Source organism: Parambassis ranga, chromosome 10 (genome assembly GCF_900634625.1).
Source record: "Parambassis ranga chromosome 10, fParRan2.1, whole genome shotgun sequence".
Classification (NCBI taxonomy): Eukaryota; Metazoa; Chordata; class Actinopteri; family Ambassidae; genus Parambassis; species Parambassis ranga.
Genome location: NC_041031.1, coordinates 14,066,989 through 14,092,602, shown reverse-complemented (window position 1 = coordinate 14,092,602; position 25,614 = coordinate 14,066,989). Strand labels below are relative to the sequence as shown.

The 25,614-nt window shown below is 42.8% G+C and overlaps 2 protein-coding genes across 4 annotated transcripts in view; one reads left to right on the top strand and one right to left on the bottom strand.

Moving 5' to 3' along the window:
• macrod1 (mono-ADP ribosylhydrolase 1) overlaps positions 1-25,614 on the top strand; it is a 94,186-nt gene that overhangs the window by 20,553 nt on the left and 48,019 nt on the right. The window lies entirely within an intron of this gene.
• flrt1b (fibronectin leucine rich transmembrane protein 1b) lies at positions 1,478-3,800 on the bottom strand. Its single transcript, XM_028415654.1, has one exon. The coding sequence runs from the start codon at positions 3,798-3,800 to the stop codon at positions 1,599-1,601; it is 2,202 nt and encodes a 733-aa protein (XP_028271455.1). The 3' UTR covers positions 1,478-1,598.

Genomic DNA, 25,614 nt, shown 5'->3' with positions numbered 1-25,614 from the left:
ATAGTAGATTTTCAGACAGGTTGTTCCAACTTCCACCTAAAAATATCAGCTGCCAAAATGATTATTAATTAAAAAGGTTTAACCAGCCTCTACAAGATAATGGATTACTATTATAAGATAAGTATGATTAGGGTTCTTTCACTTCATTTGCAAAGGTAATTTAACAGTGAAAGCAGACCACATAAAAACTACATGCAGTGCTTTTTAGAATTCAGCAGTGACATTTTTTCTCTATATCTCACTCATCCTGTGGTTGCTGTCATAATTTTGCCGTTACTGTGATTGTCTTGACATGCCTCTCTGCGTCATGTTGTCCTATTGATGTTTCTGAATATTGATATGCGCTGTGCAAATGGCTCCCCATTTTTATTTACCGACGATCCATAACTACCAAAAAGAAATAATCACAGACACAGATTTGGAAACGTCAGTCCTTTAAGAAAGCATGCAGCCTGTTATCACTCTGGTTACTTGCTGAGTGCAGTGAATACACTGTAGGCAAAAATGTGGGTTTTTTTTGGATGATTATGTCACATTATTCCAGTTGTCATCCCTCCTCTTTACCCCACCCACACCCTTCTCAATCCCCCATCTTCTTTTCCTTTTGTCTGCTTTTTTGCCTCCTGCCACCGCATTTGTCACTCGCTTTTTTTTCCACTTAGCTCCTGCTTTTTTCCTCCTTTTCTGTCCTCCCTTACTGCCTGAAGCTAACACACCTCTTCCAGAGTCTACATCCCGAAAACAGCACCCCGTTCTCTCTTACCCCTTGTCTTCTTTTATGTTCTCTCCCTGCATCCATCCATCCATCAGTCACCCCGCTCACACACACACTTTCTCGCTCTCTCTCTCCCTCTCATTAGTCTCTCCATGCTGTGGTTTGTGTCTCCTGTCTCTGTCAGAACTGTTATCACTGCTGTCAGCTCCCTTGGCGAGAACAAAGTCGTCCTCTGCTCACCACAAAAGACACGAGAGAAATAAAAGGAAAGAGCCTCAGCTAAAATAAAAAAAGGGCAGAAAGGAAGAAAAATTAAAATGAAGAGCAGAGTAAACCAGGGGAAAGGAGGGGGCTAGGAACACATCTTTTCATGTCAGCCATGATGCATTGTCATCTGTGGATTATAACCATTGATTTCTCCTTCTGTCATCCCTTTTATCTACACAGCACAGAGCTTACAGTTGGTAGGAAGATATGAGAGCTATCTCTATACACATCAAGTGCCTTTTCCTCATATTATAAATATATCTCCTGCTAAATCAGCTAAGCCTAGTATATCAACCTCAAATAAGTTACTGTGTATTATTATGAGCTGAGAAGAACAGTTTGAAAGACACTGAGATATCCAAAAGAGAAAACGTAACCATTTATAACTATAAGTAGCGCTGAAAGAAGGGCCCACTGTATAATACAGTAGTAGAGTATAGTAGGACTTTTACTTCTGTAGCAATGTCCAATCAACAAAGCTGTAATTAGTCTTTTCTACTTAGCAAACCAATCAGAATTGAACCAGCAGAGGCACAGAGGGTACTTTGGAAACCAAGGACAAAATGGCCACTAGCCAAGGGGGCTTTTGTGGCTCAGGGAGTGTGTCCCTGCATCATCACGTGTAGGCATAATCTATGTCAGGGATGCCACCCTCTCTGTAGCCACGGTTGGTACCATACGTGACGTGATGGTGGCTGGTTTGGCTGAGGATGGTGCCGTTCAGGCTGCCAGCTCCATGATTGCTCCTGTAGGTCCCATTAACTTGGGAAGAAGAGGAGGAGGAGGAGGGGAAAATGGTGTGGATGTAGGTGACATCCTCCAGCTTAGGCTGCAGGGGCTGATGGGCCATAGCTGTCATCTGAAACCCTGCAGGAGGGGCCCTGATCTCTAAGATGGAAGTGTCTTTCTTGGTGCCTGACTCTACATAGTCATCATAATGTTTTCCACCCCGGCCCCTGCTGTACGAACCTGAGTCCCCAGACATGTAACCTGTTCTCTGTCCATACCAGCAGAAGATGCCAAAGATTAATAGCAGGCTTACCAGTGCTGTGGCACCCCCTATAATCCCAGCCAATGGCAGGGCTGATAGCTCTGAGTCCCGTCCCTCTTTGTCTGACCCCTCTCCACCAGAGCTGTCCAGAGCCTCTCCAGTCTCTATCTGAGCACAGGCTGGAGCCGAGTCTTTACTGTCAGTGTCCATGCTGCCAGATCGAGATGAACCCATCATGGAGCTCCCTAGTGCGGGCTCCTGTCGTAATGGCAGCAGGCAGATGAGGTAATGGGAGCGTGGGGTCAGCTGGGTAAGGAGATACTGTCTCCTCTCTCCAGGAACCAGAGTCTCTGTTATTGAACCAAGAGCTGCGCTAGTACCCAGTCTCAGCCATGACAGGCGGAAGGAAGGTGCCGGCTGTGGGCACAGCCAACTCACCAATACACTATCTGAAGTGAGATGTTTTACAGTCAGCTCCAGTGCCTCTCCTGATACCTGTCCCCCTTCCCCTGGAGGCAGAGGCATAATAAGGCCCGGCCGCTTGGCTCTCAGGGTGAACAGGGAACCTTGTGTAGGAACAAGCAGAGAGGTAGTGGTAGTGCTGTCATGGGGAACTGAAGCCACGCTCTGGCCCCCTCCAACACTGTCTTCACCTCCTCCTTCTTTTTCTGCCGGGTTCATACCTAGTCCAGTACTGGGACCAGCTGGGGGACCTTCACATTGCTCCATCAAAGAGGTTAGCTCTCTAAGAACCTGGCCCTTTACAGGTTCAGGTCCTTGACATGTCAGACCTCTGACGGTCACCGCTGCCCCCCGTCCGTGTAGCCAGGCATGGAGCCAACGAAGGTTGCAGCCGCAGTACCAGGGGTTACCTCGCAGAAGAAGCAGCTCCAGACTTTCTGTGTCCTTCAGAAGTCCACGAGGAAGAGTGGTCAGGTTGTTCCCAGACAGGTCTAGCCTCTGTAGCCGCCGCATCCCATCCAGCGCCCCTCTTGATATGTGGGTCATTCCGTTGTCTTGCAAATGGAGTCGTACAAGGTGAGCCGAAGGCAGGTTGACTGGTGGAGACTGCAGAGCATTCCTGACCAGTGACAGCTCAGTGAGGTTAGAGAGACGGGAAAAGGTGTCATCTGCAATGCGAGTGTTGGCCAGCAGGTTTCCATCTAGAACCAAGCGCCGCAAGGAGGTGAGCCCGCGGAAGGCATGTGTGGGGATGGTGCTGATTCTGTTGTCATCCAGTCGCAGCTCCTCCAAGGATGATGGCAAACCTGCAGGAATGCTTGACAGGTGGTTCCGAGACAAAAACAGCAGTCGAAGCCGTGGAGTCCCAGAAAAAGCTCGCTCCTGGATGCTAACTGTGGATATAGAGTTATCATCCAGGTGCAAACGTTCTAGTAACGGTAGCTTGGCCAGAGATGACCGCGGTAACGTTCGTATATTATTATCCTGCAAATGAAGCTCCTTTAATGAAGGCGGCAGGTGTATAGGAAATTCATCCAACTGGTTGGCGTACAAGTAAATCACTCGTATGGAAGTGCTGCGTTCCAGTGATGGAGGCAGCCCAGCGTTACTCAGCCGGTTACTCTGCAGGTAGAGGATAGCAGCCGTTAACGGTAGTGGAGGAATTAGGCTGAGGCCACGGTCGTTGCAGTAGACAAAGCCTTCATCACAGCGGCACACAGAGGGACAAACGATGCCCTCATCCCCCTCGCCCGTTTCCATGGCAATTGCCGCTGCCGCAAGTTCCAGCACCTCAGCCAATAAGGTGAGGCACAGGAGAAGCAGAAAGAGCCAATCACGGAGCTCAGCAAGACTCTCAGCTGCCATGTTGGTGCACAGCTCCTGATTGAAACAGAGAAAATAGAAAAGTGGATTAGAACAAATAAGATAAGATATAAGAAACTACTAGAAAACAAAGAGCAGGACAGACCCCAGTTCAAGATTTTCTCTCTAGTAGTTGTATTTTCCATGTGTGGATAAAAGGAAAGCATTTCTTAATCTCTAAAGTGGATATAATTTGAGGATTGAATCATCAGATGCACTTAAAAGAAGCCCCCCCACTATTATATGGGTCAGAGCGACCAAGCAGAAGACAAATGGATATTTACAGACAGGGAGTGCGATGAGGGGTGGAGTGACTGGACAAGAAAAATTACAAGAATCAGGGAAAGCAAAGGGACGACAGAGATGGAGAAAATTGGATAGTGACAGTTGAATGGAGGGAAAATAAGTCAAGGGGAATTTTTTCCAGGCAGATTAACTAAAATGGAGTGAGTGACATGAATCTAAAAAGGAGGAGAGATCAGGGAGAGGGAAATCAGATTAATTGCCCGCAGTACAGTTGATGGTTCTGTAGGCAGGAGTGCTAAATGTGTTGTGACTGCACTGTGTCCTATCCCAAGGAAATTTTACAGGATTCTGGCCTTAAACGCACAAAAACAGAGAGAGCTGTTTAAGGTTATGACCTAAAAACATGCAGAGAAAGGCTTTAACAAATAAATAAACATATGGTGCACAAAGCATTCACATACAGAACAGTCTCAGTACACGCTGACATGTATAATGCATGTTTTTCCTCAGTTGTTATTGTTCGTGAAAATTTCTATAAATTATTCAGGAAAGTGGTCCAGAAATCCCCGGAAATGTTTTAGCAACATGTTTTACAGAGAAGCATTTTTCTGCAACATTAATATGTTCCTTGGTTGATGTTTTATGACTTGTCTCCCAGCAATTCCCTGACACCAACATCAATAACATGAATTTACAATTCAGATAAAATGATCTCAGTACATCCACAGCGCTCTATTTATAGAATATGAATAATATACAGCGGTGAAAGTTGTGGAAATTACATTGTGGGGTACTCCGGTTTGAAGCCTTTCTTTTGGGTAGCCTGGGGCTGGAAATGTGCCCTCACGTGAAATGCTTGACATGATTTGACAGCACATTTGATAAACAAATCCTCTAAAGGCAAGTTTTTTTTTCTCCCCTTCTGTGCATGCATGTGTGTGTGAGTTTGTATGTGAACTCAGTGCAACATGCAAAATTGCCCCTTGGCTGCAGTCAAAATCCATGCAAAGCAAACAAGAGATGGCAACAATAGAAGAGATGAAATGGAAGGGGGTGGGGTGGGGATGGATGGAGGTGATGAGACAGATGGAGAGTTGGACAGTCAGTCAGAGGAGGAGGAAAATGAGTTCCTGCCAGTGAAGACCGAAGTCAGTATCAGCTGAGGAGCATTTAGTCCTTTTGCACATGCTTGGTTAGCTGTTGATTTCTCTGTAAGATGGGTGTAAAAATATTCATGTTTGTGTACCTGTACATGCTCGTGTGTGCTTCTGTGTATAGATCTGTAGTAAAAAGAGATCTGATCTGTATCTGCAACTAGCTGCTCCTGTCTCAGCTTGACACAACAGTGTGTGTGCCACAAGTCGGCATGGACCCAGACCTGAATTCTCTCTCATCTTAGCAGTATTTTTAGCTTAAATCCAACTATTTCTTAGCATTCCTGGCATGTCAGAGACAGAAAAAGTAAAGAAGAGAGGAAGCACATGCACACAGAGGGAGTGTCAAGGTAGGAGCTGAGACCATATTGGGATGCTCTATGAATATCAACTAGCATATGTTTCAGTGCCACACTATCCCTGCTTCCCTTTCATAAATATCCTCTTGGCACACGCCTGTATGTGTGTTTTTGCCTACATGCCAAGGTTTCCTATCAGCGCATCCTTTTAACGATCTCCTCTCCTCCCCGGCTTATTCTCTTGCTCTTTCCAACTGTCGCTCTCCTCTCTTTCGCTCTCTGCATCTTTCACACCATCTACCTCTCCTATCCGCCCACCTTCCCTACATAATCTTTCATTATATCCACTTTCAAGTTTGTTTACAGAAGTGTCCGTGCAGTCATCCTCCTCCTCTTCTCCCCGGTCTCTCTCTTTCTAATCCTCTTTTATCATTTCCTCTCCAGTTGTCCGTTGATTCCTACACACTGAGATTGGATCAATCAGCTCTGCCTGCCCAGACCTCCTCTCCTTCTTTCTACCACCACCTTCCTCTTTCTTGCTTCCTCTCAGCTTTCTCGCCTCGTTCCTCTCTCTTTGTGGCATTCTTCCTCAATATTTTAATCATTCTCTGAAATGAAAGTACGGTGTGTGTGTGTGTCTTTTCCTGTGTAGCTGAAAGCAAGATGTAACTGAGGTCTCCTTCATTATGAATGTGTGTGTAAAGGGTCTAATCGACCCAGGGTGTGATTGCTGAGGGCTTGCTAACCTGCTACGTTTCTGTGCCGTTCACGTCCGCCGCAGCTGCGTTTTTCTTGTATCAAGGATCGGTGGACAGTGTTGGACAGTGTCAATACACGTGATTGAGGATGTGGATCTCTGTGTGCAGTTTCGCAGTTGTCTTGGAATCGTTCAGAAGTTTAGCCTCTGTCCTTCAGGCTGTGAAATCTTCCTTAGCTTGGGTGAATGATGATAGGGATGATGATAGCTTGTACTCCAGGGATCCACGAGTAGCAACACCAGCATGGCTCACAGCCACTTCGGCACCCACATTTCTGTGTGTATCTGAGTGTGTCGTGCTGCCAAGCTCTCTCTCTCGGTAAGGGGTTTTTAGGCCTGCCAGCTCATGTCATCTTCAGTGAGCTTCCAGAGGCCTAATTCTGAAACCACCCCTCCACACCCGAATGCTACAGTTGGGCAGATAGTCAGAAGATGGTTGAGGGCTCACGGGTCCTTCTTCGAAGTCAAAAGTAATCCTTGATACTCATGCAAGCAGCAGTGGGTCATGCAAAAAACAGTACTGTGCTGTGCTACACTCACTTGGAATTGACAGGTTTTAATTGGGGAGAGAGATTTTCCCACCTCAGGAAAATCCGACAGTGTCCTTTACTTTAATGGAAATTTTGAGCTGTTATTAAGGTTGTATGATAACAATTATTACAGCATACACTTCACGGTTCAGTGATGGTAATGAGCACGTTTGGAGGCTGTGATGGACAGGCCCAGGCAGGGGTACAGGCTGTGTGAGAAGGATTTTAGGAGAGAAGTGTCTTTCTCCTTTCTTCTCAGTTTCAGCCTCACTCTCCTCTGTTAAATGTTTGATCACTTCCTGTTCAGTTCACACAGATCCACTTCAGCAGGGCAAAAATGAGATGATATGTTGCGTAGTCTGCTCTCGGCTGCGCTGTGATGGCCAGTCATGTGACTCCCACAGAAAATGGACAGTCTGCTAATATCCTAAAATGTCGACTTCACTGGTGTTTGTTTCAGCGGGACAGCTGGCTGAATGTCAGAGAGCGCCGATCTGAAAAGAGACAGCAGACAAGAATAGTATCAGAGTTTATATTCAGTTGTAATGGTTTTGAATGATTCAAGATCACTGATTTGTGATAAAAGAACACATTTTGTATGACTGTGTCAACACACATAAATAACTGTATTGGTTTATCCTCAAATTACTAATAAACTCCATATCTAAATGTCCAACAGTGCAGCAGAAATACACATTTTTATAGGCTAATTTTAAAGAAATGTCAGCGCTTTAATTTATTGTAAGGTTAGAATTGAAGCATAATTAAGGCAGTGACAGGTGGGGGCTGTCAGACTGGGAGCTTCCTGCTTAAGCCCACCTCAGCTATAGCTGCACTTGGCACATGTAGATTAACTGGAAGTCAGGCACTGCCAAAAAGGTTGACCACTGCAGACACCACACTGAGCTTCAAAGCCTCTTTTTTTCAGTTGACATTGTGGAGAATTTGTTCATCTTTTTTTATTGTCTGTGACTCAGACACCAACAACTGCTTTAGGAATTATTTAACACAGATACCCAAAACACTTAATATGACTGGTTAAGAAAATCCTAAATCATCATGGAAATTCTCCTGATACCAGGAGAATATAATGCACAAAAAAGAATTGTCTACCGGGTTGTTTAGACTTTTGTAAGAACTGTATTTTAGAAGCAGCTTAAATATTTTTGTTTCTGGTTCTGGAGAAATAACAGACCTGTCTGAGATAACAAGCAGGCTCAAATAAAAGAAAAAGCCTTTGAATGCTCTCCTATGAATTTAAAGTAACCTTATGGGAAAAATAACTAAATTCACAGGCACAGTGATTCTTACCTCACAGCTTGTATTTCACAGTAAAAAAAAAATAAAATAAATAAAAAACGAGTACTGGCACAGGAGCTTACAAACCTTTATCCATTAAATAAATAAATAAAAAACTTAAAACTTTTTTATTTAATTTTTTTAAATGCCAGCTTCGTTTAAATGGTGCCAAGATGTGAAGTTGAGTTTCAGTGTTGGCACGATATGGAATACTAAACGGCTGGAGCTAAATACTTATCCCCATCAGAATGGTTATACCTTTTAAAATTAAGTACCTCATGAAAATACTTCCTGAAGGTCGACACTTCATACGCACAACACAGAGCTCCCAGTGGACACAAACCTCCCATTAAGGTAACTCCATGTGTTATATCTGTTTTTTTTGCCTTTACACAAAGCTTCAGAGCTTTTATTAACCACCATGTGCTAAGTGCCTGTATCTTATGTGCAGAATTAAACCCCCCAGTGCACAGTGGCTTTAGAAATATAAGGTTTTCATCAGCCATACTGAGTGTACAGAGACAGATTCATCAAGGCCATTAACTGCTCTGCTGCTCACATTCGAATGTTCAATTCATCCCACAGTAAGTAGACTACACAGCCAACTGGGAAATTATCATGCCGTTTGCTTAAACACAAATAGAGACAAATAAAGCCGTCCTCATTTTCATTTTTTAAGGACACATGCTGTCGCTGAGAAGAACTTGGTCAACGGGCTCGTGTCTTGCATGTTTGATGTGTATTAAAAAGGGTCTGCAGTGTGTAACACACTGACCACATCTAGTATGAATGTTTGTGAACTTGTGTTTTATGCTCGGTGTGTAACTGGTTCCACAGATGGACAAGAATGCATTTAACTGGCTGCACAGTTTACGAAGGTAGTTAGGTGGTTGGTGTGGGATGAAATGGGCCAGTGTGTGGTGTGATAAGTTGTCTTTTTTTCTCCTAAACAGCTTCAGACTGATATTCAGTTTGTGGCTAGTAAAGTGATTTATATGTGCAGAGTGTGGCTAACATGCGTAATGAAAACAGCTCGATGTAGGACAGAATGTTAAACAGACTGTGTTTGCAAAGCGCATTGACTTTGTGATTGGCATTTAAGGAGAAATGAGATAACGGTCTCTTCAAGGGCAGTGTAGATGTATGCAGAGCTCTATGTTTGGTGCTGCATTAATTTTATTCATTGTTAGTTGTTGTGCTACTTTCAACCAACAAAAGTTTCTTGTGTTAGCTTTTTTTATATTAAATGACAGGAGACACTGATTGCCGGCAAAAATGGCCGCCTGAACTGGACAAGAATTGAATATTGAACATCAGCAGCATTTTCAAAACTCGCTGCCATGGCCCATTAGACATCAATATTTGCAGCTCCATCTTTGTCATGTAGAGGTTGTCCTTAGATCTTTCTCGGATGAAAACATGGAGGATGCTCCTCGTCACTTGGTAGAATGGAGTGTGTGAAGGCCATGTTTGTGGATAGTTAGAGAAGGGTGCATCAAGTGACTGTGTTCTGTTGTACTTCACTTTTCAAAGAAAATGTGTTTGCATTAATATCAGAGTGTGCTGTTTAACCTCACCTTTAACAAAAGAAACAACAGCTCCAAGTGCTCCTGTAGTTGATTGATTACCTCAATCAGTAATTGATAAAAAAAAATCGTTATTGTCAAATGTCTAAGGAGCACCATTATTACCATTTAACACAAGATTACAGTTGATGGTTTGTCAGTGTGCTTAGTTACATTGGGCTAAAATAGGAAAGAAAAAATTAAAAGTTCCATCCAGTCCTCACCAGGAAAACAACTGAGCTGATACATGTGGTGTGTGCCCTCCTGTGCTGAGCAGAGGAGGTACTTGTAATGGGGTTAGAGTCATCTCAAGAAGGGGTGTTTAAATGGATTGTGTCTGAAAAGGGGTTGAAAATATCACCAGCTGGCCTCAGCTGATAAATTATGAATATTTGCTTTATTAAGTTGACAGGTTTGCTATGATTCTTTTCACATCCTCTCAGAAAGTGACACAACGGGCTGGTTGCCAAAGATTTGTTGTAATTTTTCACTTTTTCTATCGGGCTTCTCCACCACCGTCAAGACCTGACCAGAAAGGTTTATATGCAGATAAATACACAACCATTATTGTTGTTTTTCTGGTGATGACAAGCAGGTTGTGGTAAACAAGCACACTCACTGTGCCCAATAAGGCTTGGAGCTTTTTGTGGTCATTGTTTGCTTTTATTCATTCAGTTAACTGATATAATAATATTGATTAACAGCATACCCCAGGTGTTAGCCAGTGGGTGTTTATGTCACAGTCCATTTCATCTCTTATCAATCGATATACTCTGAAGACAATTAGTTACAGAATATAACCACTTTTTACAACAATCCTATTACATTATTTCTGATTGTATGACTTTCCACTCTGTGCTGACCCTCAGATTGCTCTTGAGGAGAAAAGAATTAACCAGAAGAGTTCTTCTACCTTGGATTGGTGACCCTTAGCGTTCAGGTCTGACTGTGTCTTTTCTGTTGTACTTCTGTTGTAATGGCTTTGCTCTCATTCCTCAGGGTGACAGAAATCTGTCTGCTATTGTGAGCCAGCCATTGACAACTGCCTACAGGCACCAACAGTATGTGTCTTTCTGTGTGTGGCAAGATGCTCTTGCTGATTTGTTTTCTTGTCTTTCCTTTGTACAAAAAATGCCTAAAGATTAGGAAGGTGAAAATACAAAACAAGGATATATAGGAACACAAAAAGATGACTGACATAATGCTGACTGTTCTTAGACACTTATTATGCAACAAATCTGTTAGAGGAAAGTCTGCAGATGTAGTGTACTGTAAGTGACTCACGTTTTCACTGATCCACAGATGGTGAAAACATATGTACAGAAATATGGCCGCAGCACTCCTATGTGCGTCGTTTGCGGTCACCTTGTACAATTTACAGATGCAGAGTGATACTACAGGTGTTTTTTCTGGCATAAGCCTTTGTTCTGACATGATGTTCAACATGAGGAAATGATGGGGCCAAGAGACTTTATTTCCATATACATCCAGAAAACTTAAATCTCAGTCTTTTGTTCTCCTCTGGATGAACTTCTAGCTGTACTGGAAGAAATTTGGGAGGCCAGGCGGGAATTGATAGTTTTAAATGTCTAATCCTCTGCTTCATCAGTGCTGATCAGAATAATTTTTGGAAAAGGGAAAGCAAAGAAAAGTGACAGCTGTGGTATTTGGCAGTGAGTTGAAGGGAGCTAGGATGTAGGAAATGAGGGAGCAGGAGCTAGGGATTAATAGTTGCGGGGCTGGGGACCAAAGTCTGAGCACTTTGTAATCATGTGGCTGCCTAACCCCAGTGTTAGCGAGGTTGATGAGCATGCGTCCCTGCTGACACACTCTCTCTACATCCACTCTGCTGAATATTAATATGGAGGAGAGAATTCCTCTGAGCCCCATTGTCAGACGGCCTATTGTTCTCTGCTGGCCTCTGCCTCAGTGTGCGTGTATGTGTGTGTTTAGCATTAATGTGTAACTCGGTGTCTACATTGTGTGCTTATGCATATTATGCCCATGTATTCATTGCATGTGTGCACCAGCTGCAGCGGAGCAGCAGTTAAAGCGGCAGTGAGGGGATGAGGGGTGTGCTCGTGAGCCCGCCATGGCCCATAAAGACAACTGGCCTGAGAACACTTGGACCTGCCATCAGGGCCCAACATTGGCAATTATTTCACCTAGAGGCACTATCTGTAAAATGAACACTCATTAAAATAGCCATGTGCATGCATTTGAGTGTGTGTGCACATGTGCGGCGTACAAGGCAATTTAGAGGCACGGCAAATTTATGGCAGCGCAAATGCTTGTCTTTCAATCAAAGTGTAATGTGCTGTTTATGATGTTTGACTGTGGGTGTGTGCCTGTGTGTTTGTATGTGAGCACATCTGCGAGTGTTTGTAGGTGTGTATATGCATCTGTACGGATTTATGTGTGCGAGTGTGACTGTTTAACTACCCCACACACGTAACCTCCCCATCTCTTGCCTCCCTGTTTCTCATTTACTGAGCCAGCGCCAGAGTGTGGGGAAACAAGTGATAGGGGTGGAAGGAGAAAGAGAAAGAGAGATGGTGAAATAGAGGCAGAGAGGGAGGAGGGGAGAGGTTTATACAGGAAAAATGAAGTGAGGCTGGAGTAAAAGGAGGAGAGAGAAAGGAGGGATGGCAGAGAAGGGGGGTAGAGAAGCAGAGGCAGGAAGATGGGGGGGTAAAGAGGCAGAGGAGGAGGCAGCAGATTTATGAAGCCATTGGAATGTAATTTGGAGGCAGAAATTACTGTCAGCCTGAGCAAGGTTTAAAGTCAGCGAAGCCTGAATCCAGGGCCTGCCTCTGTGTGTGTGGGGGTGTGTGTGTGTGTGAGTGGGTGGCAAGTATCACAGACAAATGGATAGCAAATGTGATGCAGAATAATACCACAGAAGCTCTGCGGTTACTTGTCACACACATTGAACATGTGTGTGTGTGTGTGTACAGTGTAAGGATGCACAGTTTTACTACTCCTCCATGCTTGAGTGACGTGACTACATGGCATCAGAACATAACCTTGTATTCATATTTAACAGCTCATATTTCATCTATGCTTGAAGACACACACACACACACACGCACACAGACACACATGCAGACCCAACCACTGAATTCTTGTCAGGCTCTGAAGGCCATGACTCCGGCAGAATCAGTCGAGGGTGTCGGCGTGGGCAGAACGAAGGCTGGAGGGAGCAGAGCTGGGTAGGAAAAGACAGAGAGAGCATGTCAAGGATAGATGGAGGGAAAGGTACAGGTGGGAAATGAAAAAAGAAAGAGAGAGACTCTAAGAGGGGCTAAAAAGAAGAGGGAGAGGGATGTGACTGGCTTTTTAACACTGCAACACACACAGCTTCCATTTAGCATGAGAGGGAGGGGCACGGACGGAGCGAGATGAAGGAAGCGACAAAGCAGGGATAATCAGCAAAGATCTGAAGGGAGGGAAAAGCTCAATACGGTGTGTGTTTTTTTTCTGATCTAGCATCACTTTCACACTCGGCGGTAGTGCACACACACCAGGGGCTGGCTTCATTTTTGCCGCTAATTTGTACTCAGACTCCTTATCGATTAGATGCGGTGAGTAAACGTGGAAAATGGTTAGAGTTGGTGGTTATATTTTCTGACCTTCCTCACCTAAGACCTTTTATCTCTACTAAAGATAACATCATACCCTTAAACACAAAGTGAATAACTCATGAAAAAGCATATTGTTTGAATGAGGTAGATGTTCCTTATCTTAAACAAACTTCTATGCGACAAGTCCATCTCCAACCTGACTGGGAAGATTTAATCACTCCTAGTTTTAACTCTGCCTCTCTTCTTTTTGCTCTGTTATTATATATATTATATATATATATTGCTCTAATTTGCTGTTCTGAGCACAGAGGTGTAACAATATACCCTGCTGCTCCACCTCTGAGCCAGCAGCAGACGGAGTAACAACACCGAATCACCTGCTGTGTGAAAGAACAGAATGGCGGGAAATGCTGTAGGAGTGTCGACACGAAACAGCTTGTTGACTAGTGATGCTAAAACTGCTATAAAAAGTGAGTCTTCACAGCTTCATAGCATAATCTCTGTATGAAAGTGTATGTGACAAGTTGGGATTTCAGCTAAAAATGCCACCACTACTGCAAGTGTCATACTAGTGGCAACCTGATCAATGCACCCTTTGCACTGCTCCATGATATTTGTCACTTCAAATCAGGGGGTGTGGTCAGAGGGGTGGGATCTCAAATCATATCCCATCTATTGATGATTATTTACAGCATCAGGGTTGTGCAAGATACAACATATTCCTACCATACAATACAATAGAGTCTGAATGCAGACAGAAATATTTACATTGTTCTGACTGTGAGTGCATTGAATACACAACAGGCCTCAGAGTATTTGTCTTACTTTCACTTAGCTCCTGTCACTCATGAATAGGACATATGCTTATATATGACAGTAATGTTCCTTTCCTCGCTTTCATCCCATGTTTGAGCCATTTACTATTTAAAAACACACACTGAGTCCTTAATGTCCAGCTGCAGGAATGTGAGGCAAAATGACAGCATTTTGTTTCGGTACACAAAAAATGTCACTGTGTTGATAAATGTCAAAGCAGATGTGTTGAACACAGTCAGTAACATTTTGGTGTTATCAGTGCCAGCGTGAATTTTTATGCCACCTGCCTCAATCAGCAGCTGTTCCCCTAAAATATACCCAACATGCACAGCTCTGCATTTCTTTCTCACATTTACAGAAATAGTCCGCCTCACAGGCTTACACACACCTTCGTGCTCTTTTGACCTGTGAACTTGCTCTGACTTTCTATCATGACTCACACCAGCTCTCAGTTCTTTGTTCTTCTAGCCAGTGATAATGATAGCAACACTATTATGCACCGTGACAACACTACCTCCCACTTACTCTCTACGGCAGTTCACAACAAGGTGCAATCTCTGCTTCTGCCTCTCACTCAGAATAGTGTGGAGGTCAATTATCTCTGAATTTGCTTAGACAGTCAGAGGCTGGAAGGCAATATGTAGCATCTGTAGACAGTGTTGGGGAGTAACGGATTACATGTACCAGCATCACGTGATTAGAATACAAAACTGTATTCTGTTACAGTTACAGTCTAAAGAGCTGGTGATTAGAATACAGTTACATTGTTGAAATCAGTGAACACGATGGTACTTTACATGTTTATTCACTCTGCTGGAAAAAACAAGTCACATCAAAATCGTTGTCTTTGTTGAAACAAAGATCTTGTTTACAGCAGATGTCTGACTTTCTCCTGACCGCTTGTATCATTGTGTGGTTACGTACTTGTGTATGACGATGAATAGTCACTGGAGTGAGAGCTCTTACCGTCAATGTGAAGTCTTTGATCAAAGCTAAAGCTTTTGGGCCATGTCAGCAAACTGGACAGAAAGCTGAATGCTGCAGGCGACAGAGAGGACAGAGCAGCCGGACTGATGGGGGTCAGAGTCTGAGGATGAGGATGAATGATGGCGCGCTTATAATGCTCCTCAATCATGATTGAGGAGCTTGTATTGTAAGCATGTTAGTGTCACTTGAATCAGGGGACTAAATAGCTATTAGCTGCTAGCTAACTCCAGTCCAAAACTGAGGATGATTAAGATTTAAGTAGGAACATGTGGCTGCAGTCACATTATGAACAGAATACTTTTATAAGTATCCTTCCCAACACTGACTATAGACTGTTTGTTGTCACCACTGTTTGCAACTAGGGTTAAGTGTCTTGCCCAGGGATCGAGCTGCCAGTGGACAAGTGCTCTTACCACCTGAGCCACAGCCGCCCTATTGCATTGTTGACAATATAAGTTTTACATTTCCATGTTACATGATGTTAGTATTTATTACCTCTAGGACTCTAAGACTTCCTGGTATATTCTAAACCAGAATCCAAAAGCAGATACACAATAATTTAATTAATTCACTGTTGTTTTTAGCCAAGCATCTAACATACACAGTGATCATCGGGAGAGCAAAGTTACCACAAATGCACCTTAATTTCCTCAAAATGTTACTGCGAGCACACAAGCTAATGTGTTTGTCTGTTTTGACTCATTTGTTGCTATGTTTTGTTGAATTTGTAGCGCTGCTTCCTGTGTCTTTCAACACTGTATGTGTGGAGAGCAGCAGAAGGAGAAGCACAAACGCTTCATTAGAACGTTAAATTACTCAGGGAAATATGTTCAATTCAAAATATTTTCTTTTACAAAAGCCAAAAAAGGCTTAATGACAAGACCGGATGATTGTTGCAAAAAAATATTTTTGCCTCATCAGCACATCTGATGATCAGTTATTGACAATCTGAGCATTCTGTTACATATATTTCACAGACACTGAAAAAGCAGGTGCAGTGCAGTTCAATCTTCCAGGTCTGTCGTGCTGCTGTGTATCTGATGCACATGGATTAATACAGATGTAGAAAAAAACAATAGCATTTCCACTGTTCAATTTAATAAAGGAAGGCCTTGTTATGGAGACTGGGAAGACTGCGTTACAGTGTGTAGGCATGCAACAAACAGACAAAATGGCCACCACCCCAACGTCATTTTCCTTATAGAAATATAATATCATATATATAATATCAAAACCATTCACATATCAATTTCTTATGTACAAGTATGTTGTGTTTACTCCAGTCCTGTCTGGCATCATCCATGTACCACAGAATCTCCCTAACAAGCACCTGATTTATCGAATTCTAATTCTAAACATCCTGTGTAAGTAGTTTCTAGTTTATGAAAAACTTTCAATTGTTGATATGGATTACATTACCCAGCCCTGCTTTTAAATACAGGTTTTGTGTAGGTCCATTCTGGTATATTGCGGTGGGAAACTTGCCAAAGCTTGACAGGATAAACTTTTAATTAAATGAATTACAATTATTAAGAATTGATTTAATTAAAATCCCTACCTGTATCTCTCTCACTTTGTGTGTGTGTGTGGAGGTGTCTCTCTCTCTCTCTCTTTCTTTCTTTCTTTTTTTCCCTCCCTCTTATTCTGAACACTAAAGACAGGACAAAACTCCAGCGGTGATAAGCCACAGAGAGGAAAGTGGTGCAAATGGGAAATTTCAATAGATAGGTCCTGAAACCTATTGTCAGAGCGGAGAGAGGAGATGAAAAAGAAGTGAAAGAAAGAGGATAAAGGGAAAAAGATAGAGGGAGGGGAGCATAGATGGAGGCAGACAGGGAGACAAAGTGAGCTATAGAGTTGTTTGCCCTGAAGGAAGCCTGTTTCCAAAGAGGGAATGAGCAGCAGAAAAGGGAGTAAATGAGACTTTGAGAGAGAGCGCTGCTGGAGAGAAGAAGAGCAGGCAAAAGAAGAAGAAGAGGAGGAAGCTGGGGTTGTGATGGACTTAAAGAGTGGAGGAGAGTCAGTGCAAAGGGGGGGCAGCAGCAGGGATGAGAGAAAGAGAACACACACACACACACACAGACCCAGAGTGAAGGTGTTTTGCATAAATATGGTGCAAATAATAAAAAATGCTGGTGGGTTCATTTTAAACACGGCAGCTGATAATTAAAACAGTCAGACCTCACACTGTGGGCTACAGAGACAGCACAGATTTTTATGCACAAGCAGTAAATAAACTGTATTATCTCTCTTGGGGCTCTCTCAGGGCTGCAGCCTTGGGTGCTAACAATATATTTGCCACGCTGTGAGCTTGACTCAGGCTCCCACTCACTTCATCTCCAGTTAGACAAATATGCAGGTTTAATGGTGAGCATTCTCTTTGCTCAGGGATGGTGTGCAACTCCTAACCCCCAACTTCAATTACACTATTTTACCAGAAAACCTCACTGTCTCTCACAGCATGGTGTTCTATGGAGGAGACGGGACATAAAAGCTTTTGGGTTCGAGGTGAGGCAGGTTTTACAGACTGACACTGCTGAAGCTGTGACTAAAATCCTCCCACATCGTGCTGGAATCCTTTCCCTGCTCATCCATCTGCAATAAAGCCATAATATTTATTAAAAAAAACATATTCACCAGCTTCAGTGGAAGTAGGACCTCAGATGATGCGACATGGCTGATCTGAATGAAACAGCTTTAATACTGGCCCGTTATATCATCCAGTTCTCCATCAATACAGCAGGAATGCATCAAATTTATCTGCTAAAAAAAAAACTACACACCCATCTGCCTGCAATATTATGTGCCAGGAGATGCTATGATATACACCATCTCTCAGCGACACACACATTTCTACACGCGGCCCAGCTTGCATACACATCGTCTCATGACAGTGTGTGGATAAATAATCCCATTAAATATGATTGAGGGTTTTTCCGGCTCTCTCTCCATCTCGTTCTCAACGTCTCTGAATGAGGTATGCACAGGAAGTACCTACAGACGAGTAATTTACAGGCCAGACACCTTACCGCACACACACACACACACAGCAGTCCACCAGAAGGCACACTTAGATAGGTCACTATAACTCTCGCTAGGTTGAACTTGGCACTTAGGCCTTTGGAAGAAAATCCTTGGAGTCTGTGTGTGTGTGTGTGTGTGTGTGTGATGACAGAAAAAAACAAGTCATTTTAAATTCAATATTGCCTGAAGTATGTGCGGCCTCCTGCTGGCAAAGCTTTTTTACCTTTCACCCATAACATTTTTATATGTGTGGCTATAATTTTCTGTCACTGTCCATTTTATCATCTCAAGAGAACCAAAACACTGAAAATGGCATCTGTCTTTCTGCTCTGTTTATCCATAAAATAGACATACTTTATGAAGGCTATAGGCTAATTATCAAAGCTTATTCAAGCTCAGAGTCAAGGATAACTCCTTTGTACCTGATAGATCAATTGGGATTGATGACAGCAGGTCAAATGTATATTCCTGCCGGATAAGCTCACATCATGCACTGTCTCACGTTACAGAAAGTGCTTTGTGCAGGTAGCTGGGCTTGTGTGCATGTTTTTTTACTTCTTTGATCATCTTGGATGATGTGGCACATTGTTAGAGTTTTTAGTTCATATTCATTTGGTTGTTGAAAAACAGGTCTGTTATTACACTAATTTACGGTAAAGAACCTCATGTAAAGGAGCTTGGGTCATCGATATTAAAGCCCTTGACAAACAATTTTAGTGTCCTGGTCGATCGCTTACAGTATACTGGACAGTGTTTCACACAGAATTAGAAAAACAAACGCTGGTAGCTTTGGGGGCTTGTGTTTAAAACATACAGAAAACTTTGCACAGATAATCCTTAACAATATATAATCAGCAACATTTGTATCAAGAGTTTTTGTGTAATAACTCTTGCAGTCAGGATGAGGAGATAAACGTTTTGCATGGTACCCTTTAATCTTTGGGGTGCAAGCATATGCACATTTTGCCATTTTAGAAAGACTTTAAAAGCAGAATCTGAAAGTGCAGGCAGCAACAAAAAGGGGGCATATCTGATGTCAGATAATTCCCCACAATATCTGTTAACAAATATGCAACAATCTCACTTATTTAGCTCATTTTCAACAGATGCTGGCTCATTACATTCAAACACCCAGTGTTTGCCATTAAGCAGTGGCCTACATCAGGAAAACACTGTTAGCAAAGGCACACAGTTGGTGCATGTCCCAAAAATCTCCATTTAAAAAAAAAACAACGGACATGTTCTAAATGATTAACATGCACCATATGTCACTGCAACTCTAATTTTTGCCACAGGCAACATTCGGCCTGCTGCAACAGATGTGAACTGTGGTGCAACTGATACAAATTTGGAATATGTAGACAACCTGAAGCTTTTAACAAACTGATGCCAGTAAAAACCTTTTGAGCTAATATTACAAATGATCCAGTGCTTCCTTTTGTATGTTTTGCTTGTATTGTAAGCATAATTAATTGCCCTTTATTTTCATATTTTGAGGGATTACAACACAAAAAGATATAATAGACAAACAAAAATGAGATGATGAATGTGTCTTTACTCAAAGAATGATCAGTAGGTCCTGACCATAGGTTCTTGATTTATTCATTAATACTTTCATACATGTCCCTCTCCATTAGCTTTAACAGTCTTTGATCCAAGAAGGATCAAAAAGAAATCCCTCTTTGCCTGCAGTGAACTCCTCATCCAGATGAACACATCTTTGCTCCCTGCTTTCATTTTTATAAGATTATTTTCTCTATAAACATTTTCCTTTTACAGCTGATTTTTGACGCACTAACAACCACAAATTGTCAGAAATTTCAGCTGTCAGTGATACTGGCTGATATTTTGTAATTACCTCTCATTAACCTCGAGTTAAAAAACTTAATGACAACAGTTAATTTGTGCTTATTATTAGTGTGAGGTGCTCCTGTTAATTGTATCTTCTAACAGCCCCTCCCCAGCAGGAAACCATCAGCGGTGGCTGAAGGAAAGGTGTTAACCGCAGGTGCCTTGCAGATGTGTGAGCGTATCGGGGTGAGACTTGTCATCAACGACAAGAAAATGTCAGAAATTCTCTTGTCAGATGAAAAACGTAGACGCATGATATTTTCCTAAACGTGAGCGAATAATTACACGTATCTCAGCTCCTCTTCTCTGCCTGTTTTTGGAGTTAGGAGGGAACTGGCACCTATTATATAAACAGTTAATTGGTAAAAATCCCAGCACGTTTCAGTTGCTCAAATGTAACGATTTGCTACTCTTTTTTAATAACTGACAGAATGTTATGAGATTTTGAACGAAATGCAGCAGTGTTTTCAGAGGGTGTGTTTGATGCGAGGTAAAGGAACAGTGGACACGCACCCTGCTGCTCAAACAAAAGCTCATCTCTGAACTTCCTTCTGTGCAACTCCTACTCTCACTGACCCACCTGCATCTCTCACAATCCTCCTCTACCCCAACACTTGGACTGACACACACACACACACACACACACACACACACACACAGAGCCATAATTCAATATAACACAGTCTAATGCAAGGCTACTTTGTACTGTGTGTTTGTGTGCGAGCATTCATGTCTGTGAGTCTGAAAGCATCCCATACTGTTAAAGCCTTCGCCTGTGTTATGCATCTCTTTCTCTGATGTTCTTATCTGGCATCTACAGTGGGATATATTTATGTCAGGTTTCCTGGGGACGGTATTTATCATGTCTTTTTGGGGCAGTCTCAGCCAAAACATGCCAAAAACTTAATTATTATAAAAGCACAGATTGTGTCAGTGCCACTTTGTCTTTTACAATAGATTGCATAAAGAATAAACTAAACAACAACTACACCTAAATACAAGTGGTTGAGAGGTTTGAATCTATCTATTTTTGGGTCTTTTTTATTGTAAGGGTATGTTTATTCTTTCATTTCATTCATTATTGAGCATTCTGATTCTCTTAAAAACCTAATAACAAACACAGTGGCTGTAGTAGAGACCATGATTTCCTACTGGTGAGCCAGAATATGCATGTGTTTTGATAACTGATAAGGAGACCTCTGGTTACCCTGGTAACCCAAAACAGAGGAGAAATTAAGCCTGAACAAAACCATAAGCAAATAGCAACTGAAAATGAAGGTGAGTGAGAATGAAACAAAATTACGAGTAGAATTAAAGACACAGTGGGAGATGAACCACAGTGAACTGAGTGAAAGTCTTCATAATCATAAAAAAATGCATTAATATGAAAGTCTCCTTGGCCAGCATTGCTACTGGAACAGTTAAGGCTCCTCTCTGTGTGACTGTGACTTAACACTTGGGGGGTGTAATGCTGTGGAGCCAAGCAGGTGCAGTGTTGAGGAGGCAAAACGTCATACTTTGTCCAAGAGTTGTTCTCACTTACAACACAAAGTCTTCACCTTCATGGCTCACATACAGCAACACCCTCAATTAAAGCTGCAGCAGCAGCAAACAGGTTAATGCACTTATACTGATGATAAAAAATACATTACACTACACTGTAAACCAATTAAAACCAGAAATTAAAGTTCAGTTTTGACCATCTCTCCTTTCTGTGTGTTCTGACCAACCCTTAAATTGGATGTCATTACCCAAACACACACACATGTGTAAGACTCACTGCTGGCTGCAGCACACTGCATAATGAAGCACGTATTACAGGATAGAGGAGAAAGGTTCACATCCATAATATATTATGAGTTTACCATATGTGCACTCAGCCTGCTGACCCACCCAACGTTTACGCTGTGATAAGCTGTATAAGTGAGCGAGCGCTGCATCCTTCCCTCAGTATTGATTTTGTAGACATTCAAACTATCCACAGACGTGTTGCTTCTGCCGTGATTGAAAATGATAGTCTGAGGTCTGACATGTAAAGAACTAATTCAGATTGAAGTGGTTGACATACTGTAGATTGGGTCAGTTTGAGTAGCAGTTTCTGCATGAACTTTGCGTTCTCATCGTTGTGTTTTAGGATGAGAAGATGTGTAGTAATCCTCGGTGAATTATCCTGGGTGCTGCCTTAGTCTGAGTCTCTGCAAAGCTGTTTAGGGCACGGTTATGAAATCATTTTTCCGGGGGCGGTTTGAACTCTAAATCTGGCTACAAGTGCAGTATTTCCCACACACAGGCTTTAATAAGGTGGGGTGCCTGAAAACACTAATGCACAGGTATATTTGGAGACCCATATATAGCAGACAGTCCCCATGTACCCTGCTGTGTTCGGTTTGTTCTACTTGCAGTTAAAAAAACATTTTGTGCCACAAAGCTAGAGACTTTATTAAAAAATGGAACAATATATGCTGTTTGTATATAGTTTTGTTTATACTCAATGACAAGACAATTGCCTCTCTTGCTGATCAATCAAGCTCCATCTGATCCAGTTTAGTCCATCTGATTGATCAGTGAACTTAACCATTTCCCATCCCAAGACAGCTTTTAAAGTAAATGAAAGGTCTATAGGCCAGTCAAGGACAGCATGGACAGCGTCCATTTGTACCAGTCGGGCATTGACTTGGACAGGTACCAATTCCAATATTGAATCATTAATAAAAGGAAATGTTAAGTGCATGCCAAAGTTGACAAGCACTGAGTCGGGTCCTGGTTTCACACTGCTCAATTATTTACATTTTGCAGTGAAACATTAATGCTGAATGCCATGACTGTAGGCACGAAAACAAAGCTTAGGACAGTCTTTGAAGGGGACGTACATCGATCCACTCCCTCAATGAACGGGAGGTATGAGCTTGTAAATATGATGAAGTTTAGATTATGTAAAACGAATCAAGAGAAGTCTCTCAGGTCGCCATGTCAGAGATAAGAAGGTAACAGAGCCTCAGGACAGCAGACCTTTTTCTCAGATGCATGAAGCACAGTTTTGCCACAGGGAACTGGTCCAGTGCCTTGACATGAACATGCAATCACTCACCGGTAAACTGAACAAACCGCCACCAGGGAAATGCCCTCAGTACAGATGAAAACTGGGAGTGGTTATTACTCGAAGGTCATACTACCGTAAAACCCTGGCAGGAGGGCCGCAGGGCTCTTAGCTACACTCAGTGTGGAATAAACTGGCGGCATAATGATGCACAAATTAGTAACTATTAATCAACCATTGAAAAATCATCCGTCAACCTTAAAGTTTGAAACATTTAAGCAACTTTCATATGATTAATTTGGTTTGTTCTGCTCTGATTAAACCACTGCACAGGCAGACAAAACCAGAAGTGATCCCAGCCAGGTTTGTACTGTAGAATATACCTACGCCTGACTGTTACCAAAGAAACAGGAGAGTTCAGGGTAAAACCCTTTTATAACATGAGACATGTGACAATGCAAACATCTCATCTGAAACAAGCCTCGTCTTGGCTCCCATGGCGACGAGTTGGTTCTGCTCTGTCCAGAGGATTTTACATGCACTTTATGTAGTCACAGTAGGGTGCATACATAAAACATTTGACTGCCATGCTGTCTGTGATGACAGACTGTCTAATCAGTGGAAGCACTAAGCATTTAGCAGCTAAATTTATCTTCTTTGTATCTGTGAAGACTAAAACAGTGCTATAGGAAGTTTGACTAAAATGTTGGTTAAAATAAAAAATCTTCATGTTACTAATTACTACAACTAATCCAACAATACAAGACTGACAGCAGCTACTATGGAGATTAATCTGTCAGGAGCTCAATTAAGGCCCACAAAAGTGTCAACAGCAGACACATGCTGTTCTTAGCACATCTCTTAACACACGTGCTGTTAAGAACTAAACACAGGCTCTGCTGAGCACCCGAGGTGTGAGCGGCGCCTGTTATTAGGATGAATGATACCTCTAACAGATTGCAGAAAACAATAAACAGACACAATGCAGCAGGCTGCTAGCACAGGAACACACCTCCACTTCCAGGTTTTGTTTTTTTTAATTTTGTTTAGCAGTTTCGTAATCAGTATGATGCCTATTGTGCCCCCCCCCAAAAAAAAAAACCCTTCTTAGTTGATTGTGTTTCAAATGGAGAGTTATATAAGCAGCGTTTCCTTCATGCTGTTGGTTGGGTGAATCAGAGGAGATCAAAAGGAAGGCGATAGAGAAAGAGTGTCTGCTGCCTTCTCCTCGTCTTTATTCTCGCCACATTCTGCCAATGCAGTTCCCTCTCTAACTGCATGACTTGCCCCCGATTCTCTTTCTCTCTGCCTCTCTAGGACATTACACTTTAATCTCTGTGCTGCTCTCTCGTTTTCTCTCTTGGCCCTCTTTTGGCCTCTGTGCCTCTCACTCTTCCTTGTTCACCATCCATCCATCCATCTCTGCCTTTCTTCTTTAATCCCATGTTCTGTACCACTTTGGCCCAGAGAATCTCAATCTAATCTGCTCTGTCAATATGCCCCCATATGACTGCTAATCCCAGGCTTGTATAGACGTGTGTGTGTGTGTGTGTGTGTGTGTGTGTGTGTGTGTGTGTGTGTGTGTGTGTGTGTGTGTGTGCACGCACGCAAATGGTGCCTGTTTATGTTTACATCCACTAAGAGTTGTGGGCAGAGATGAGTTGCATGACGCAACATTTTGTTTGTGTGTGTTTAGTATACAGTTAATGTCCTGCACAACATGGAACAGCACAAGCACATAGGTCTGTGTGTGTGTGTGTGTGTGAGAGAGAGAGAGAAGTATGAGGTTGAGGAATGGATGCAGAAATGTAAAGAAGGGCATGCCTGTTGGGAGCTTTGGCCTTTCTGATGCATGCAATCACACACATGTATACAAAGGATTGTGCACAACTCACACACACACAGACACACACACACAGGGGACGCAGTGAGGCAGCAGGAAAGAGCAAGGAGAGAAAACATATAAGTGGGAATTGTTTCTCTTTACAGTATAATCTCTCACTTTAATCTCTCTTTGCCTGTAACTCTCTGAAGCCCTGCTGTTTTAATCTGACTTTTTTCCACTGACTGCTCCAGCAGGTAGCCGCACAAACGGACACACAGCCTCATAAAACAAGCACACATACACACACACACACACACACACACACACACACACACACACACGCATACATATTTTTTAAACAAGAGAAGCATCAACATGTAACCATCATGAGCCACATAACCTGAACCGCTTTCACCGTGCCATCCACACGCATCAAATCATACCTCTTGTATCGCTTTTTTCCGCCCCTCTCCCACTCGCTCCCCTCAGGGCATCCATGTCATATCATCCTCTCGAGTTAATAGATATTTCTGCGGGTCCGTTAAGTCCCGGTTAGTAGCGTCTACAGCCGTGCGGACGCGCCGCGGACGCACCGGGAGAAGGATGTCTGTCCGCACCGAAGCTCCGCGATCTGTACTAGTTATCTCCCACCCTGCTGTTTCACTCCGGGCTCTACTGTGGGTTAATGTGTTTGGAGACTGTGTATGCGCGTGTGTGTGTGAGAGAGAGAGAGAAGGAGAGAGAGAAGGGGAGAGAGAGATGGAGAGGGAGAGTGAGCTAACCTCGCTAAGTCCCGTTTTCTCCTCTCCAGCGTCTTTGCGCTCCTGGTTCTTGCTGTCAGTG